Raw genomic sequence first — 21,133 nt, 5'->3', positions numbered from 1 at the left:
GAATAGTGAAATGTTGTGAGCTGTTACGCTTAAATACGTGCGAAAAATCCATTACAAACATGCATATAAATTTATATCTAAATATATATGTCTGTACAAGATGTGTGCATATGCATATATAAAAGCGTTTTTAAGTGTACAAATTTATACATATATACAAGCATGTATGTATGAGATGTGAAATGTGTGATTAATAAGAGTACGTTGTGATCTATTTTTGAAAGTTCTTCTCAGCTATTCGAAACATATTGTATTGTATTTTTAAAATTAGTGTGTGATAAGTAACAGAAGAACTGTGAGGTGCAAATATTTTCAAGTAAGTTTAAACGCTGCATGCTTGTTTAGTGAAAAAAACGGAAAACGATCCAATTCAAAGTAGAAAAACTACACGATTTTTAAAAAGTGTTTTTAGTTTTGGAGTTTACAAGCTTTAACAAACGGCGTGCATTCACTTCGATTAAGTATTTTAAAGGCATTTATATAGAAAGGTGTTCATTTAATATTATTATATAATTGTGAATTCGAAATTCTAAGTATTGTTTATAATTTAAATGGAGACAGTGTAAAAGAGATTATTTTCATTGCTTTAAGTGAAAGGACATATATTTACATATGAAAATGTTTGTGTTTATTATTTTTTTTGAAAATGCCGGAATAAAATATTTACGAGATTGGAAAAAAGAAATGAATAAAATTATTTAGAAAATTAAAATTTTTTTCCTTCATTACGTACATGCCATATTTAGTGATTTCTAACAAAAAAAAAGAAATTTTGCTTTATTTTAGTAACAATAATATTTCATCCAAGCTTTTGCTTGCATTTTCGTGCTAATTAGCATTCAGCAATGAAAAATTAAAAGAAAATTTAATTGTGTAAGAAATTAAGTGAGCATTTTCGATTTTTTAAAATCATCACGGCGAATTCCGGTATTTAATGTCGGAGGTGAAGATTTCAAACCACTAGTCTTTATACTATTGCAAACGAGGCAAGCGTACATTTCGAAATATGCACACTCTTATGTATTTTTATGCGCATATGGTATAGATAAACACACCAAGGTATATACATACATGCATATGTTTTTATGACCTCGTAGTCACGTTAATTAAAATCAAAATGGTGTATGGAATATTTTAATTTGTTTATATTTTGGCTGAAAATTCTAATAAACAATTTTGAATATCGAGGGCGTTCCAATAAATTACTATGTAGAGTATAGAATACCGGTTATACACATTATATGCTTAAGGAAATAGGTTAGTCTCAAAATCTCACAAAAAAAACTAAATTGGACAAATTTATTCTCGGAGAAAAAAAGCTAATTCTTACATGATTTTCTAAAAATATACTTATATGTTTAAAAAATTTATATAAAATTTTTTTTTTTACAAAATGGTGAAAGTGTTTGTAGAAAGTCTATCTGAAACAAAATAAGAAACATGATCCACATAAGACCTTTGTTTTTGTTTTATGTAAATTTTTCACAAATAGTCAATCGTGCATATATAATATTACTATATGGTATGTACATACGTATATTTATTAGGCATTTCCGCTATAGCACAAATATAAAAGGCAGATTGACATTACGAATTTGCAAAAATCATTACTCACAATATAAATAAATAGGCACAAAAAAGCGTGCAACATATACATACATACATATGAACGCAATTGCTATCATATATACATATACAAATATGTATGGTAAGTGTATATAAAATATCATATTAGACTATAGTATTTTCGAAAAATGAGATGTTTTTTGAAACACAACCAACAATCATTTCTATTTTTATGCCCTTTCATAAACGACAATAAGCAAGACATAATACAAAATAAAACCGTCTTTTAACAACATATCTAGATGAATGTTCATATAGTATGTATGAATGCGGATTCATGTTCAACGTACATCTTATTAAATATACTCGTACCTGTACTATGTACAGTGTCAAGTGCGATTACGCATGCTACCATAAATGTCTACGAATGTTGCACAAATTAACAATTATTAAGATTCCCGAAATGATAACAAATATAATTCCATTCCTTTGGAATAAGAGCCACTCTTTATTTGTACAATCGCAGGTTATGCAGCATCTATAAACTTGATCTACCATTTTGTAATGTCGATTGTGATCGACATTTCGTGATGGGTTTGAAAAAAATTAATAGTTCAGAAAAAAAAAGCCACCCTAATATACATACACATATAGTATGAAATATAAAACATAACAGAAATTTCGTATTCGGAAAACAAAATGATGAAACGAATTGAAATCCGGCTATAGTTTGTATGTCCGTCCGTCTGACTGTTTGTGCAAGCAATAACTTGAGTAATGATTGAGATAACGCAATGAAACTTGGTATCAGGGTTCTTCGGACCACTGGCACCCCCACAAAAGGCCATTAATCGAATACCTGTAAATTGCCATAACTAAGACGAAGAATAAGATACAAAAGTGTTACATATTTGGTATAACATATCTCAATAATTGGTACCTATGGTTGAAAATTTTGTTTAAAAGTAGGCATGGACTCGCCCCAATAAGTTTGTTGTACATATATCCAAAACCATTTAAGCTATAGCACCAAAATTTGCATGGACATACCATTTCAACACCTCTTCCGACAGCAGGATTCTTCTTAAATGGCGTAGGCACCGCTTACGCGATTATAGCAGAGTCAGATAATCGGTCCCTCTTTTCGTTACGTGGCGCCAATTGGATATTCCAAGCGTAGCCAGGTTCTTCTGCTCCTGGTCCTTACAACAGAGGGGGGGTCTTTCTCTTCCTCTGCTTTCCCCGGCGGGTAAAGCGTCGAATACTGTCAGAGCTGGAGTGTTTTCGTCCATTCGTCGATTCATCAGTTGTTGTCATCGTCCAAGCCTCTGCACCATATAGCAGGACGGGAATTAGGAGTGACTTATAGAGTTTGGTTTTTGTTCGTCGAGAGAGGAGTTTGCTTCTCATTTGCCTACTCAGTCCGAGGTAGCAAATTTTGGCAAGAGTTATCGTCTTGCCCTCGTTCACTACCAGATCCATTTGTTTTGCTTCCGTGTCCAGTCTGGAGAAAGCAAAACTAACTCTTATAGAAGATGGTACCTTCTCTATTTAGTTCTGCAGCTCGAATTCTTTTCTCCAAAAGCAGGTTAAAGAAGTAGCACGATAGGGAGTCGCCTTGTCTGAAACCTCGTTTGGTATCGAACGGCTCGGTGAGGTCCTTCCCGATCCTGACGGAGCTTTTGGTGTTGCTCAAGGTCAGTTTACACAGCCGTATTAGTTTTGCGGGGATACCAAATTCAGACATTGCGGTATAAAGGCAGCTCCTTTCCCTGCTGGTGGTGGTGTGTGTCAACTCTCCTTTCACGGATCTTTTCAAAGATTTGGCGCATGGTGAATATCTTGTCGGTTGTTGATTTTCCAGGTCTAAAGCCATACTGATAAGGTCCAATCAGTTTGTTGACGGTGGGCTTTAATCTTTCACACAATACGTTCGATAGAACCTTATATGTGATATTGAGGAGGCTTATCCCGCGGTAGTTGGCGCAGATTGTGGGGTCTCCTTTTTTATGGATTGGGCATAGCACACTTAAATTGCATTCGTTGGGCATGCTTTCGTTCGTTCTTCGCCACCCGTGTATGAATAGCCCGACCGGCAATCCATCGACCGCCGCCGCTTTGTTTTCTTCAGGCGGGTAATTGTTATTCAAATTTCATCATGGTCGGGAAATGGAACGTCTGCTCCATTTTCATCGACTGGGGAATCGGGTTCGCCTTCTCCTGGCGTTGTACGTTCACTACCATTCAGCAGGCTGGAGAAGTTTCCTCCATAATTTTACTCACGCATTCCGGCTTCTTTCTTTTTCTGTCTGCAAATGCGTTTCGCTTCCCTCTTCAACTCTCGGTATCTACCCCATCCCGCACGTCTTGTGATCGATCGTAACGCTGGGAGGTAGGCAATCTTTTTTCACTCCGCTGCGACACAGCACTCCTCGTCGTACCAGTTGTTCTTTCGCACTTTCCGAAAACCAATGGTTTCGGTTGCAGCTGTCCGTAAGGAGTTTGAAATGCTGTCCCACAGTTCCCTTATACCGAGTTGTTGACGAGTGCTCGCAGAGAGCATCGTTCTGCTGTCTGTTGTGATTCCAGTTTCTCGACGTCGAACCTTCCTTGTGTTTGTTGGCGTGTGTATTCTGCTGCACAGATGCGAATCTTGGCTGCAATAATATAGTGGTCCGAGTCGATGTTAGGACCTCGGAGCGCACGCACATCTAAAATATTGGAGACGATCCGGAGACAGCCTCGTAGCTTGATGAATCTTCTTATGCTGGGATCTAGTACTACAGATAACTATATTTCGGGCCCCGGCAAATAAGCGATATATGAAGAACCTCGCTTTGATGTGGATTGTGGCTAGACGTTCATTCACCGGAGTGAATGATAGTACTCGGCGACGGAGTCTCTCTCCCACTACGAACCCCATACCAAAATTTCGCTACTTTATATGGCCACTGCAGTAAATGCCACAAGGATCTACTCGTCTCTGTCCTTGTCCCGTCCATCGCATTTCTTGAACGGCGGTGATGTCAGCCTATATTTTTACGAGAACATCAACCAGCTGGACAGCCGCACCTTCCCAATTAAGAGACCGGACATTCCACGTGCATGCCCCCAAATCGTTGTCCTTATTTCGTTTACCATGGTCGTCATCAATTTTTTAAGTGGCGAGTCCCAAACCCAGCGCACAACCCTATGTAGGGGATATTTCACCTTCTTACTTTAGCTTGCTTTCAAACGGATATTCTTAGGCTACTATTGCTATTACTAAGGATACTTTGTCAAACATCGGAAGTCGTGAACTGCTTGAGTCATATGTAAAAGAATCGTTTCTGGCCACTCCCAAGTGAATGGCGATAGAGAACTTTCCTCACTTGCGTGAACTTCTGCACATGACTCGATCCCCCACTATAAGTGAAATCAGATAATAATAACGCCCCGCTCCCCATAAAACGATAAAACGATTTATATCTGATTCATTCACTTTCTATTATTCAAATCAATCACCAACCAATATATAGGGTAAAACTTTGCTCGAAAGTAGACCACTTTACGACCAAAACTTGTCTAATTCGGTGAGAAATATTATTAAAAGAATCGTTTCCTCTTAATAGTAAGTCTGTACATATGTCAAAAATGGGTTGACTCTGATGAATACTTCTATTAGCCCACATATACCTAATAGAAAAATTTTCGAATTTCCTGACTTATAACCCATACCAGTTTCTAAAAAAGAATTATTATAACGGGTAAGGTTTTTTTCTAGTTTCTCTCAGTTTTCTGGTCTCAGCTGACCATATTGATATGAAAATCGCGATGCAGATCAAATGTTTCTCAATTATTTTTACTCAAGTTACAGCTTGCACTGACGGACAGACAGTAACCCGGACTTCAACTTTTCTCATCAGACATGATCATTTATATATATGTATGTACAAGTATCTATATCTATCTCACTTAGTTTTAGATGATACGTACTACCGTTAGGTGAACAAAACTATAATACTCTGTAGCAACACCATAAAAAATCACATTATGAGACTTTATTTGCACATTGGTTAATGGCCATAACAATAAATTAGTCATATGAGTTATGTATAACCTTTTAGGTAATTAAAATACGCTAAGCAACTTTGCTTGTGCACTAAATATCGTTCATGAGCACACGAGTATAATATATATATATGTATATATACTTCATGAATTATTTTGAATTTATGGGACTCATTTGCTAATGCCCGAAACATATGTATACGCCTATATAATAATAAACTGCTTATCAGGTGCGAAATGGAAGCAATATATAAACAAGTCAGAAGTGCGTCACCAGGTTAGCACACCTTCATCAGCCTACACCAATTGCTTATGATTTTTTGTCATTAATTTTCAGCCACTTTGTTATTTTCTGATGGGATAAGAATTGACCGTTATATGGCTTTTAGCATTTATTGTTCTTAGTCGATAAGTGTTCTTAATTTTTTGGCAATAATTGAAATGTCAAAAAAATTGGAAGAATTCGAAAAGTTATATACAATTTCTTGCGAAATACTGGGTCATAAATTTCCTTAACGAGACGGGATCTAACGGGTTTTCGGCTAAAAATAAGAATATTAAAAAAGGTGATATGTGCTAACCTGGGTTAGGTTAGGTTAATTTGGAAGGCCAATGAGACACGCATAAGCCACTTAGCACCGGCAGTGCAAAAAGAACTGGTCACAGCATGCGATGCAACAATGCGTAGAACTTCACTTCACAACAAGCGGCGGCCTGTATATTGGTGGAATGAGGAAATTTCCACACTCAGTCAGCTAGACGATGTCTCCAGCGTAATCGGGGCGAAACGAACGAGAATCGCCTTAGGGAAGAATTTAAAAGCCACAAGAAGCTTCCGGTCGCCAACTACCGGAAGCAAAAAATCCTATTTTGAGAAGCACTGTGAGGAAGCAAACATTGAGTCTTGGGGAACTGCTTACAAAATCTGTATGCTCCTAAAACCAAAGAAACCACCTGAAGAACCTTCATCGTACCGACCTCTGTTTATGCTCGACACAATGGGTTGAGTGTACGAAAATATAATAAGAAACCGCTTGCAGTTAGCAATCCGGAGAGCCGGTGGATTATCAGAGAGACAATACGGCTTTATTGAAAAAAATCCACTATTGACGCACTACGAGAAGTCGACGATACTGCGAAATGTGCAGTAAGTGACAAAAGTTGGAAAGGTGGCACAAAAAAATACTACACGCCGATTACCATGGATGTGAATGTGTCAGTCGACTGATAAATGGAAAGCTGTCAGCAAAGCGTCCGCATTCATAATAACCAAACTGAGACTTTTTCAACAGATAAGACGTCAGTTAATCTGCGCAATAGAGGAGACAAAAATTTCTTGTCCCTCCTTGTGGTTCCGTGCGAGAGTCTTGAGTTGGATGTAGGTTAGGCGATGCTTCCCCCTACTATAAAAAAGCCAGTTTTGGACCTTTGGTATACCAGATGAGTTCAGTTACGAGGTCCATGCGGAGTAGTCAACTTTTAGGATGCCTGCGCTTGAAACAAATTTCAACAGACTCTGGTTCTTTACTATCGATACCTCTTCCAGTGCCTCATCCTGTGAAGCCTCTATATGCTGACATCGTAGTCTTGCCAATGCGGGAGACGCTCCATTGCGCCCTGATGCCTCGCTCTTGACATTTTCTGCAGTATACTGTAATTAGTACCAGTATGAATTTGATAAGGAAAGCCTTCAGAGCGCTTCCAAAACTAGAGGTGGTGGATCACAGCAATATTCCAAGGCGAAGGTAACCATACCTCTCGTGGTGGACATGGAACATGTCTGCGGCTACTATAACGACAAGATCCAAACTTGGCGACTAGGGACTAGAAGTTAATAAGTGTGCCGAAATCATTGAAAGAAGATGGAGGTCAAAGAAACATCTTCCGATCAATAAGGGTGCTGAGGATATTCCTCACGCGAGGTTCGGGAAGATGGCGTGGGAAGGGTACTAGAAGTAAACCTCCACCGAAGTTACATTGCCTCTGATGAGTTTTTTTATCAACATGAGAACGCCGGCTACAACGTCAGTCTTTCCACAGATGACCTACGGTCATGTGTCTGTGCCCAATAAATAAGGTAACATTGTATTTATTAAACTCTTTATTTATTCTACCAAATCAATTTCATCCCCTTCAAAGTAATCCCCTCCCGAAGCAATGCACTTATGCCAACAGATTTTCCAATCTTCGAAACACTGGTTGTAGTCACTTTCCGGGATGACCTTCAGTTTCGTCTTCGCTGCGGCTTGAATCGTCTCTATCGTATAAAAACGGTATCCCCGGAGCGTCTTTTGAGCTTGGTGAACAGCCAGAAGTCGCAAGGCGCCAGATCAGGTGAATACGGTGGTTGTGGAACGATATGGGTTGAGTTTTTGGCGAAATGATCACGAATAAGGGGGCCTTTTTTCCAAAAAACTCAATGTTTTCGGTACCAGTCGAGATTTGACGCGCTTGAGGCCAAAAACATCCTTCAAAATAGTATTGGCTGAGCCTTTCGATATGCCAACTTCATCAGCAAGGTCTCTAATCGTTAATCGACGGTTTTTCAACACCAAATCTTTGAATTGTTGAACGTGAGCTTCGTCGATTGGGGTTGATGGTCGCCCTGGACGCTCTTCGTCTTTGACACGTTCATGGCTGGCTTGGAACTCACTATACCACTTGTAAACATTTTTTTAGACATAGCCTCATCACCAAAGGCTTTTTGCACCATCCTCAACGTATCCGCAGCAGAAAATTGATTTCGTAAACAAAATTTAATGCAAATTCTTTGCTCATCAAAAACTCCCTTTTAGCAGCTCACAAAACGACACGTATCTCAAACACTAATGAATATTTTGACATGAAATTTGACATGTGACTGACAGTACTGGCAACCTAAAAAAAAAATAATTCTCCAAATCCTTCGACGCGCGCAGTTAAAATTTAAATATCACCTTATTTTTTGAGCACAGTTATATAGGCTGATTCTCGACACAAACTGGGGCTCTCTCCCTCTCTCATGTACTGGTGCTACAGAGCTATTGTAAGTCCAATTCTGCTCTACAGTGCAGTAGTGGTGGATAGTCGTACGGAAATTCACCTAAGGGAAGCCAATGGAAAGGGTTAGGGGCTCGGTACGGGCGGGACTACTACTGACTGCAGGAGTATTTACATCAGAGAGCTGCAACGAGTTTGATAAAATCAGAACAAACAGTCGTGACAAAAGCACAATCAAATGAATTTAGTTGAGCATTGACAACAATGTTAATCATTTCGAATAGCTGCCAGCGTCAACTGATCTGATGCAACACGAAAAATCTGTTCTTCGGCAATTACAATCGTGTGAACGGTATGGCTGGCTTCGGTTGCAATCTTATCATGCCAGTTCATAGCGTTGAGATGATTGTTTGAATTGAAGTGAATCTTTGGGTAAACTATAAGTAAGTTTAATAGTAAATATATGGCTAAATCTATGAGTACAGCAAACAACATTTCTCTGCTGCTGCTGCAGTTTAGGGGATGATATACAAACCGAACGCTGTCGATCATTTCAATCATTGAAACATGAGTTTGCATCACTTCGGGTATTTTCTGCTGATGCGAACGTTCATAAACAAATCAGGTATAAGCTGATCGCTATTGATTCAAATTTGTTCTCTATCGCTGATTTGAAGACAAACGGTGCGCTTCGTGTACATGAACCGAACTGACAGAGTAACGGATCAGTACTTAAGTATAAACAAAAATGTATTACTCGTTGCAGTTCTCTGATTTACATATAGATTCTCAACTGGGAAAGAAGATTCAAAGTAAATATAGAATAACATTTATACGGATGATAGAAAATGGAGGATAGTGTTGGCGCGCGGATGTACTATCCAGAGTGTCCAGTACTATATATTTGAAGCTGAAGTCTTCTATTGCGAAAGCCGAGGAGATGGCCTCTAATGCACCTGCAGACAATACCAGAGACAACATCTACGTAGACAGCCAAGCAGCAATCAAGGCTGTAAACTCGCATCGCATATCGGCTAGAAGTATCGTGGTAAATAGGGCAGTTGTGGAAAATGTTGTCAAAAGCAAGTAACTTCAATTCTACTTTGGTGCCAGGTCACAAAGGTATCGAGGGCTATGAGATAGTGGATGTGATTGCCAAGTGCACTGCATAGACGTTCTGCAATTCGAGTAATAAGTGTCGGACTATATCAACTGACACTAGTAAAGTATTAGCCAGGATGCCGCTCATTGACATCCAGTACTGTCTAAATCAGTATCGGCAACATAAAACTCATACTGGTACTAACTACACTATACAGCAGAAAATGTCAAGAGCGAGTCATCAGAAAGCAATGGAGCATTTCTTGTGTGCTTGCCCCGCATTGGCAAGACTAAGATGTAAGCATATGGAGGCCTCACACGATGGGGCACTGGAAGAGGTATCGATAGTGAAGAAACAGAGTCTGTTTGTGTCAAGCGCAGGCATCCAAGTATTTTCTTGTCCATGTTAGCGTGTTGTACTTCAGGATTTTCCATCAAATGACGGCATGTATTTTCCACTATTCTTCACTACCCTTGTGATAGATATCCCAGCGGGTTACTACGGTCTACGAGCGCGACGATCTAATGTCGTTTCGCAATCTCATTGGCTGCCTTGGACCTTGTCGGTTTGTCGTTTGCTGGAAAAGTTGGAACCCTCGGGCACCCATACACTGTAGACCTTATTTTAGATTATATAATATTGAAGTTGGCTAACCTAATAATTTTATTAGATATTGTTTGGATAGTTCCAAACCTACTATAAATATATTTACAAATAATTATTCAGGAAGCAAGAAGTCATAAAGATATGTACAAGTGCATATGTATTTTTGTTTTTTGGTTACTTTTCTATGTAAATTTCATTTCTCCCAGTTAAAAGGTCTTCGATTATGACGTATTGAAATTCCAAAGTATGATAATGGGTAACTTAAAATTATCAAAATTTATTTTTCGTATTTATTCAGAATTAATGCAATCCTTGTTCATAAAATGTTTGTATCCGAAGAAATTGTATACAATTTAGGAATTATTTCTTACTCATGTTAAATAAATAAGAAATTTGAGAATAGTTTAAAATAAAATAATCATCATTTATAAATGTTCTTTCAGAATGTCTAGTTATCGCCCAAGAAGAACACGCATTTATGGCGCCAATTACGATATGGGGGAAAGCTCTTATAAAAAGTTGCTGGAAAGCTTAGATAATAAAAGAGGCATCGGCAGGTAAACTTTTACTTAAAAAATTATTAGAATAAAATTAATATAAAGTACTTCAATTATTGTATCAGTAGATTATAAAAAAATATTATAAATCTAAAAACAACTAGTAAGAAAGAGCTAAGTTTTTTTATAACGATTTTATTATCTTCACCTGTATACAATGTAAACATACACGATGTATGTAGTTTACGTGTTTGTAAATTTGCCAGTCCGTCTGTAACTTGAGTAAAAATTTAGGTATCCTGATGAAACTTGATACACGTATTCCATGGCTCATAAGAGATGACAGTATTGGAGTTGGGCTTCATTGGACAACTGACACTCCCAAAAAACGGTATTAAACGATAAGAAGTAAAGTGCCATTGTTAAGCACTAAACTAATATATATGTACATATATCTTCTAAGCCGCTACCTCAACAAAACTTGCTAAGAAGAAGTCGTTTGAGAATTCGCTCATACACACTCTCTATATTGGTTATATTTGAAACTACGAAAATCTCGAAAATTTACTGAATAAATTCGGCACAGGCACTAAAGTTCGTAAGTCATGTCTGTAGATGATTTGGAAGACCTTTATTTTCACTGCTAGTATACAAATCAAATTCCATTGAATATATCGGTATGCCCAAAAATTATAGAAATCGTGTTACAATTTTTTAAAAACAGATATATTACAGTTTAAGTTTTATTAATTTCACCAGTATGTATGTATATATGATTGCATGTTTGTATGCTTGTAATTTTTTTCTTGAATGGAATACCGGGCAAAAATACTTCCACTGTCTATATAAAAGTGAAACTTTTGCCAAAGTTTTATAATTTTCCTCCCGCTTCCCCCTCCGCCGCGCATGGAAACGAATTTTAATTAATTATATTAAATTAAAGAAGTTGATAAGCAAAAAAAGGAATTTTTTTAATATTATTCAACAAAATCAAAGAGTGGTTAATTTTTAAATAAAATTTTGCAAGTCCTGATTTGTAACGAGTTATTTATTTCGTATTCGTATTATTATATACATCTTAACGTCCTTATTGCTTGACTCAGCAGATTCTTGTGAGAGCTCTCCAATTGAAACTAGTGTATATTGTTAACATCGGAAGTGTGAATTAAGATTTTACGGACGTAATATAATATCAGGAATATTTTGAAAATAATTATCTTACAGGATCTAGCCCGAATCTAGTGGATATAGGGTTGATTGAATTTATTTTTTTTTTTTAATTTGAGTTCGAACAGGACGGCAATAGCGGATAGACGAAGTGTTCCTTTAAATTTTTTTGTGCTCTTCATCATCCCACGATTTTATTATCAGTTGTGAATAACACTCACTCACATGACTGGTAGAATAACATGAATATCAAAGAGAGATGCAAAAGGTTGCAGCTGAAGGTAAAAGCATAGACTTAGAAAACAATAAATAATGTTAACAAACTTAACTCATTTCAAGGCGAGACAGGGATCAAACATTTTTTTTTATTACCTAATTCGAAGTATAAAGAAAAACATTACACTGAAAAGGGCATTTATAAAACTATAGTTTTAAAACAATAAAATATCTATATATACATATATAAGAAGTCGTATTAGTTACATCATTTATAACTCAAGAATGGCTTAATCGATTTGGTTGAAAATTGGTTGGGAGGCAGCTTAGAACCAGGGCAAGGACATAGGATGCTTTTCATCTCTTTATGTTAGAAGCAAATACAATTCATAAATACAAAAATTATATTTCAAATCATAAATAAGTAAAAAAAAAATCATATCTACACATGCTTGGCATATGGGTTATACTGATTGTGCTCCTGAACCAGATAGTTTTATCAGATTTATTTAATATCACAACAAAAAATGGGACTGACTTTCATAATATGTTGTCCACTGCGCTGACTGTCGATTAGACTGAGGCACAGCCCAAATTCAACAGTATTTCTCCACAAAAAAGCAATGCTTTATTAACACACGAAATGCTTTTTGACTCATGTTTTTGTAAACTAAGACAAGTTGCTTCACCCAAATGCTATATCTCCTTAACTAATAGTTATAATTTAAATAATAGAAATCACATAGGTATTTTCAGTAGTTAATATATAATATTATATAAAAATTTCTTTGTTATATAACATATACCTTTCGATTTATGGCTATTAAACATGATTTTATATTGCAATTTAATTTATTATTAGAGATAATTTTTAAGTTATTTTCACTCCACAGTCTGCGTGTTTCTATTGTCTCACTTCTCTTGCTTTTCGTAGCGCGAAAGAATGGGATAGAGCAAAAATGTATTTACCGTTAGTTTGATTGATTTTTTAAGAAATATCTTTGATACAAGGAGTGGTAAATATCAAACTTCATTTGTTTTATTTTTGGCCTATGAAATCGCCCAATGTATGACCATCCAACTTAAAAAATGGTGCTAAAACCATACAACTATAGCATTAACTTTCCATGGTGTCAATAATAACAATCATCATGTCATCAATAACAAATTTACTCAAACACATTTTTAAAAGAAGTGAAATCATTATGCGTACTTTAACATACGTTTTATCACTAAAAAGGGAAAAGTTAATGTAGTTAAAAAAATATCACTTTCAAAGCACTTCAAACTAAAAAGTGAAAAATAATTCTGAATATAAACTGACTATTGACTGAAAAATACTTGTATTATTTTGAGAAAAATTCGGGATGATTTTTGCAATATTTTTCGGTTGACCAGTTTGTCCTCCACTTACTCACAATTTGCCAACTGCCTTCTAAGGTTACGCACTCTAGTCTACTCCAAAATAATACCTGTAATTATCCTTAATCCACTGTTATTTTATTTCAAATCAAAAACTAGAAATTTTACTTTTACATTTTATTCGAATATTACTAACAGGAGCTCAGATTCACATGTCCCTTTGGCTCGTGAAACCAGCTTGCCACCAAAAGTGACCTTTTTACAAGATGAGGATGACTTTGATCGGGAGAAATATAGAGCCTCACTGAGAGCCAAACTGCAACTAGACGATGAGGGTAATTAAAGAATAAATAATTTACTGAAATTAGCTTATTTTACGATTTTTTCATCTACGTCAGATTCCGATGTTTTTGGCTCCACACTCAAGCAATCTAAGTTGAGACTCACAGAAAGAAATAGATATCTGGACAATGAGGGTAAGATACTGATTTTATTCAATTGAAATGTATAGTATATTATAAAAAATGTATCATACATGTAGATGAAGACATTTTGGGATCTACCTATAAACCATTGAAATTCAAGGGGTTAGATGAATCCAATGCTGTAGAAACTTCGCTGAAATCATCATTGAAATATAGAGCTTCAGCAGAGCCCTTCGAATCGGCTTTGAAGTCCTTAAAATTGAATGGTACAGATGAGTCAGGATTCGGTGAAAGCATTAAAAATAGAGCATTAAAAGCTATCGAAAGAACCGGCAAAGCGAGGTCCATCTTGGACGACTTAGATGATCAGGTAAAGCAGTTATATTTTGTGAAATAAACTTCACTTGAACTGAAATGAAATAATTTATCTTATGTGAAAATTTTATTTTTTTATTCTGAAAATATTTGTATATTTTGTTAATATCGTATTATTTTAAAATTACTTACTAATTTAATTTTTAGGAGGCTAGTTCATTCTCTTCTAGACGTATTAAGATCAGAAGTGAGAACGTCATTACGGGTGATACCAGTACCACAACCGAAGCCTCCTCACGCATGAAAGCTACCAAAGCTCGTCTCGCTGATCTCGAATCGGAAATGTCTTCGATTAGTGAAAAACAAAGTGAGCGGGAAAGGCGTAAACATAATTTAAGAAAGTTATTGAATGAAAGCGAATCTGATACCTTTAAGGCCATAGAAATGTAATTGTTGTAATATTGTGTTATACGAGTACGTACCACAAAAAGAAGAGTTGTGGAAAAAAAGTGTTTAAATAAATGTTGAAAGTGGGATCTATAAATTAAAACAAAATTTTAGTTTATATATTATTTAATAAATATGAAAATATCAAAGCTTGCGGCAGTATTTTTCTAAGCATTTTTACACTGAAGAGGATATATTAAGTTTGCATTAATAATCAGCATTAATAATCAGTGTGACGTGTCTCTGCCGGTGCAAGCCTTTTGAATGCATTTTTCCGAAAAGGAAGAAGTCGCACGGTGCCATTCAGGTGAATATGGGGAGTGATTAAAATGTGAGTTTTGGTCAAATAATCTTCCTTCGATTGTTGGAGTCTGAGCAATTTTTGGTCGTCAGCCAATTTGTACGGAACAAACCGTGCACACACCTTTCGTAAGCCGAAATGTTCGGTCAAAATGCGATAAATCGATGTTTTGGATATGTTCAGTTCCGTTTCCATGAATTTCGGCTGTTTTGTGATAAATTCATCAATTAAAACGTTTCGGTAAAAGTTTTACCAATTTTAAGCTCATTTTCGTACCGATAACACAAACATACTGACACTTAAAACGGAATAACATCACTTCAATCGATGAAATGTCATGAAATTCTTACTGAACAATCGATAAAGATAGCAGATTCTAACGCACCAGTCGACATATAGATGGCGCCACCAGGGGCGCTAGATTCAAAAAGTCCTGTTTACTTTGGAATGCACATTGTTAGTAATTCAGTTTTTTTAGTCGACCTGAAATCCTTCACATGTCCTTTTCTTCTCAAGAAGCTTCTCATTTCTCGGAAACGGCGACATCGGATATAGTACATATGCATATAGTTGTCACACAAATAAAGTTTTTGTATGGATTGTTGAAACTTACACTATCTTGTAGGTAAACTATTTTATTTGTGAAGGTATTATAGCTTCAGTGCGACCAAAGGAAATATTTTTCTTTCAAATTATTTCTGATTACCGGACAAAATTTAATGAAACATGTAAAAAATTGTGTACAATTTGTGAACAAAACGTTGCGACGGTGAGTATCCGGTTATAAAGAATTTCACCGTATGTGTACATACATATCGATAGTCCCCGTTGAGTGCTTTTAAAATTTTTTTTTAATATTTGCCGAAAGTCTTATGAAAAGTTCATAGAAACTTTATATTGTATTTGGTTAATATGTACATTTCGTTATTTATTGGAAGTAAATTTTCAGAGCACAGTTCAGTATTTGTGTATTAGCATATTCTATAAATTATCTTTCAAAAATAAAACCGCTTTGACATAATAAATTCTAACAGTTCATCATAAAAAATTGATATGATAAATTATACTAAGTATTCAAATACTTTTGGGCATATTCCACTTTAGCGCTATAAAATGACTTAATCCGTTATTATCTGCATATGTATTTGGTTCTAAATACAAAGAGAGGAAATAACTGATGCAATTGTGGTAGCTTTGCTATCAAATTACAATTCTTTTAATACGCTTCTGAAGGCATCCAAAACTATGTGTGCGTGTTTCTCCTGGAATATCAAAGCTGGTCTGAATCTTATCGAGAGTTCGCCGCAGCCACCAGTCTGTATACCCTTAAGTTTCAGACGTCCAACGAAATCATCGCGAGCTTTGCTGTGTTGGCAATTCACCGCTAAAAATGTGCCGCGTCCTCTTGTCGAATTTAGGATATGTGAAAATTCTTTTTCCAACGATAAAAGACCATCCTTAAGCACCTTACCGGCAGCGTTGACATTCTTCAGCAAATTATCTTCGTTAATTACGTTGATTACTTCATCCAACAGCAACAATTTGCTAGGCTCACCCATCCAGGTGTTGAAGACACGATAACCTTCTAACGGTTGGAATTCTTTTTTGTGGAAGTAACCACCCAATTGCATTTTTTTGCTGAAAGTCACCACATCGGGAGGTGCATCCAAGTTGAAATGCTCGTGACACCAAAATTTACCAGTACAACCGCCACCGGTTTGTACCTCATCGATCAGTAAGGCAGTACCATGGCGTTTGCCGATTTTCTGCAGTCCTTGAAAGAATTCTGGTGATGCCTCATTGTCACCGCCTTCGCTCTGTATGGGTTCAACTACAATGCCTGCCACCGGTATACCTTTTTTGTTGTACTGTACAATTAGATCTTCAACTTCGGCCAAACAACGATCGTCTTCGTTCTTGTTATGACGTTCGTTTTCCGCGAGCGGATATTTATATTTGGGAAAAGATGCAATTGGCCAATCAAATGAAGGTACATCGATTTTATGTATATACTTAGAGTGTGTGGTTGAGAGTGCGCCCAAAGTGCGCCCATGGAATGCGCCCTTGAAGGAGAGTATGCTTAATGGTGGCGAGCCTGGCTGTTGATTAATCATGCAAGACAGCATTTCGGCCTCTGAGAAGTGGACACTCTCTCCACGCTGATGGCGACGGTACCTATACAGAAAAATTAAATCATGTTAATATAGTAGGTATTAATCATAAAAATACAGTTGTCGCTCACAAAATAGAACCTTCAGTAAGAATCGAATATTCTAATTTCTGAGCGTATTTTAATTGAAATAGTTTAATTTAATAAAAAGATATAATCATTCTGGCTCTCCGATATTGTTGTTTTAGATAAAAAAAAAAAAACTAAAAAGACAACAATTATTCCTGCTCAAATGCCAAGTAAATATTAGGGCTGAATTCTGTGATTGAGCCAAATATTTTATAATGAATATCTTAGCTTTGAATATTGTCGTAATTATCTTTACTTCTCACTGGGATCGTATGTTGAGAAGTTTTATTTTTAACAGAAAAAATATATTGAATGTAATTGGGGTGCATATCTACGTTTTGTTGAGATGCATCTATTTTTGATAAACGTTTATATAAAATATGTGTGTGTAGCTGTCACAAAAAACTGGACCTAATTAAATCATTATACTATATATTGTTAATAAGGGTAAACCAACATAAAGAAAAATCATCACAAAATTTATGTGACAGAAACAGTGTTTACTATTGTAACTAGAGTTAAAAATATAGTGTAGAGAAACACCTTTATATCTTGATTCAACGTTCCAACACTTTGATATAAAGAAATAATGCAAGGACTTTACATCCAAAAAAGCAAATTCAACGCCAAACTCATTACCTTTAAAAAATCTTTGCTAGCCAAACGTTAACCCAATCTGTACTAACAACAGTTATAAATACATACATACATTAGTTTAGCCTTAACAAATAAATGTAGAGCAGCACTTGGTTGTATATGTACGAGTATGTACAGATATGTAAATGTAATGTTGCATTGATTTCAAAGCGATGGTCTTGTTGTTGATTCCGTATACAAGTTAACGGCAGCAGCCACACGGACACTTTACGACAAATGTAAACAAATTGTGTCTTCCCAAAGTATTACTGCTTGGTCAGCAGAATACTTTAATTAATAAGAAATGAATACTTCTTTGTTTTATTAAGTAAGTATAATTCAATATTCCATTATTTGTTTTGATAATGAGAATAATTAGAAATTCAATGCTCTGGCACTTCATCACTTAATGTAATGAAAAAACATCTTTAGTAATAAGCCGTTACTTATAGAATTGTAAGAATATAAATATAAGTGAATTTCCTAATAAAGATCAGAGGTATTCTGAAGGTAATCAGCGAGCACAGGAGTACCGACTAAAACCAACACGTTGTGTTTCATTTCTACCGCGCGTAGCGGAATGGAAAAACAATTTTTTTCAATACTTCCCACGCAGGGAAGTTAATTGGCCGTCAACGTTAAAGGCTCGTATTAATAGTTTAAAGGGAGAGAAATGTGTCCCTAGTACCGTAACGGTCGCGAGAGGTAGTATATATGCCAATAACGCATTAAAAAAATTAAAAAAAAAACAAGTATCCCAAAAATAGGAAGAAAAGTTAAAACTGAAACAAATGCCAGTGGAAACTCCGCACCAGAAGCAATAAAGCAACGAAGTGAGAATCGCAGGATAATAAAGCAAGAAATTAAAAAAAAAATTGTTAAATAATTGATTTAAAAATCAATAAATAAAATAATTTATTAAAACATAACTAATCAACAAAATACAAAATTACAAAATCAGAAAGAATGACTTAAATTACAAAAATACAAATATTTTATAAAAAAACATCATCAGCAAAGGCAAGAACTAACAGCAACAGTAGCAGCTAAGACAAGAACTAACAGCAGCAGCAACAACAGCATAAAGTTAGTTGTAAGTAAAACATATATTTATTAACTAAATGGGATATAAACCCAGTATTATTAAGTATGAAAAATTGTGTCACTGTGAGTATTGCAAAACCAATAATCATGCCACGGACAGATGGTGTTAAAAAAAAATTTAAAAAAAATTAAAAATTTTCCTAACAAAATACATTATATTAGTCAAATATATACAAATTATATTACATTATCCAAAAAAAATTTTAAATGAACGCTCGATCAGCCAAGTAATAAAATATTGCGAAACCGCGATTCTCCACAGCAAGGGGGACCCTCCGGTTTACAACAAAAACTCAATTTTGAATTGAATCTGAACTCCAGACCCTCTAGAATAAAAGAGTCTCCTTTTCTAGAAAGGATCAAAAAATAATAATTCTAAAAAAACAAAAAATGATGGATACTTTACCAACTGACTAGGATTATAATGAAATAGAGCGAATAGTTAGAAACCTTGAAGGATTTGTTGTTAATTTCAATAATAATTTACGGTTCCAACAAGTCCAGCCACAAAGGAATTACAAGCAAAGAATGGGTTATCAGAATAACTGTGCACGACCTACACCAATGATGTCGATTCAAGCACTTACACATCCAACCGTATATTGCAAAAGCCAACAATCTTTAACCAAAACAATTTAGAAAAAAGGCCAAATGGAAATACACAACAATGTGCAGCCACCGACTAAGACACACCGCATTAATAATATTAAGGAGGATAATTTTTTAGGCCAAAATTAACTCTGCCATATATTTTTCTAAATGAAAGGGTTACTGGACAAAATTTTAAAATATTAATAAATACGGGAGCAAATGGTTGCTATATTAAATCAGGAATATAGATAAAGAGAGTAAAAACAATTAATGGATTTTCGATAATACGCTATTATCACATTATTACATTATTCGGTAAAAAACAAATATTCTACGAAATCGAAAATTTGGATGCACACCTATTAATAGAATCCTAATTTTTGAAGGACATTAATGCGGTGATTAACTTGGAAAAAAGTAGTTAATAATAAATAATGAAAGAGAGGAGGATATATTTAGCTTAGGATGTGAATATGAGCATCAAATAAGTAAGGATAAAATAAAGATCATTAAGGAGGACGAAATTACTTTTGAAGCAAAGGCTTCGAATGCGCCTGCCGACGGAAATACCGGCAAATATAAAAAAATAAATACTGTGGAGCAGGAAAGCTCTACAACGCCACCTGAAGATTTATACCTGCAGAGTAGAAGTAATAATTATGCAAAAAATACTGTGGGGCAGGAAAACTCTACCACGCCAGCCGATGATAATACCGGCAAATTAAATAAAAAATATATTGTGGAACAAAGAAGTTCTACAACGCCAGTCGAAGGGAATTCCGACATAATCGAAAATGAAATTGAAAATTTAAAAGAAGAAATTAGAAATCAAATATATCAAATACATTCTTCAATAATTATGAATTTGTTGAAACTCCTATATGGAGTAAACAATACCCATATCCTCTTTCTGCTAATTCCTTCATAAACGAAGAGGTAAAAAAATGATGGAAATAAGGCCAAGCAAGAGCGCATATAATTCACCAATTTGGATTGTACCAAAAAAAGGTGTAAATGACGGTACGCCGAAATTGCGAATGGTAATCGATTATAAAAAATTAAATGAAGTAACAAAATCAGATAAATATCCAATTCCGGATAGCAATACTCGTATAATACTTTGAAATTTAGGAAGTTCAAAATATTTTTCCAAAATAGATCTGGAATCAGGATTTCACCAGACCAGATTCAGTAAATAACAGAAAATACGAATTTTTAAGAATGCCATTTGGTTTAAAAAACGCGCGTAGTATATTTCAAAGGGCGATGGACAATATTTTAAGGGACTTTATTGGAAAATTTCGTCACGTTTATTTTTACGATATTATCGTATTTTCAACAAGTAAGGAAGAGCTAAGTTCGGGTGTAACCGAACATTTTATACTCTCGCATGATAAAGTGATAATCGAGATTTCATTATCCGTYRTTYRNRTATTTTTTTATTTTGCTGTAAATTAATTAGATTAGATCAATTTGTGTACTTTGAGTATTGAATTGTATTTTCATTTATTTTAATTGCATTGAAAAGTT

The 21,133-nt window shown here is 35.4% G+C and overlaps 2 protein-coding genes across 3 annotated transcripts in view; one reads left to right on the top strand and one right to left on the bottom strand.

The window, feature by feature from the left end:
- Positions 1–229: 229 nt before the first annotated feature.
- LOC108970302 (ATP-dependent RNA helicase dbp4-like) lies at positions 230–14,840 on the top strand. 2 transcript variants are annotated; one of them, XM_018935616.1, is made up of 6 exons: positions 230–316; positions 10,747–10,860; positions 13,744–13,880; positions 13,944–14,021; positions 14,087–14,340; positions 14,493–14,840. In XM_018935616.1, exons 2-6 carry the CDS (start codon positions 10,748–10,750, stop codon positions 14,733–14,735), a joined length of 825 nt encoding a protein of 274 aa, XP_018791161.1. In that variant the 5' UTR covers positions 230–316; position 10,747; the 3' UTR covers positions 14,736–14,840. The 2 variants fall into 2 exon arrangements, with proteins under 2 accessions (XP_018791161.1, XP_018791162.1); XM_018935617.1 differs by lacking the exon at positions 230–316 and adding an exon at positions 336–488.
- A 1,090-nt stretch (positions 14,841–15,930) lies between these two features.
- LOC108970299 (4-aminobutyrate aminotransferase, mitochondrial) overlaps positions 15,931–21,133 on the bottom strand; it is a 63,759-nt gene continuing 58,556 nt past the window's right edge. Inside the window, exon 5 of the mRNA XM_018935614.1 lies at positions 15,931–17,208. Within this exon, the coding sequence (XP_018791159.1) occupies positions 16,239–17,208 (970 nt within the window). The 3' untranslated portion in view covers positions 15,931–16,238. The remainder of the gene's footprint in view (positions 17,209–21,133) is intronic.

This window comes from Bactrocera latifrons, unplaced genomic scaffold (assembly GCF_001853355.1).
Source record: "Bactrocera latifrons isolate USDA-ARS-PBARC rearing strain unplaced genomic scaffold, ASM185335v1 scaffold_296, whole genome shotgun sequence".
Taxonomy (NCBI): domain Eukaryota; kingdom Metazoa; phylum Arthropoda; class Insecta; order Diptera; family Tephritidae; genus Bactrocera; species Bactrocera latifrons.
Note: the sequence above shows the minus strand (reverse complement) of the source record. Positions and strands in the feature narration are given on the sequence as shown.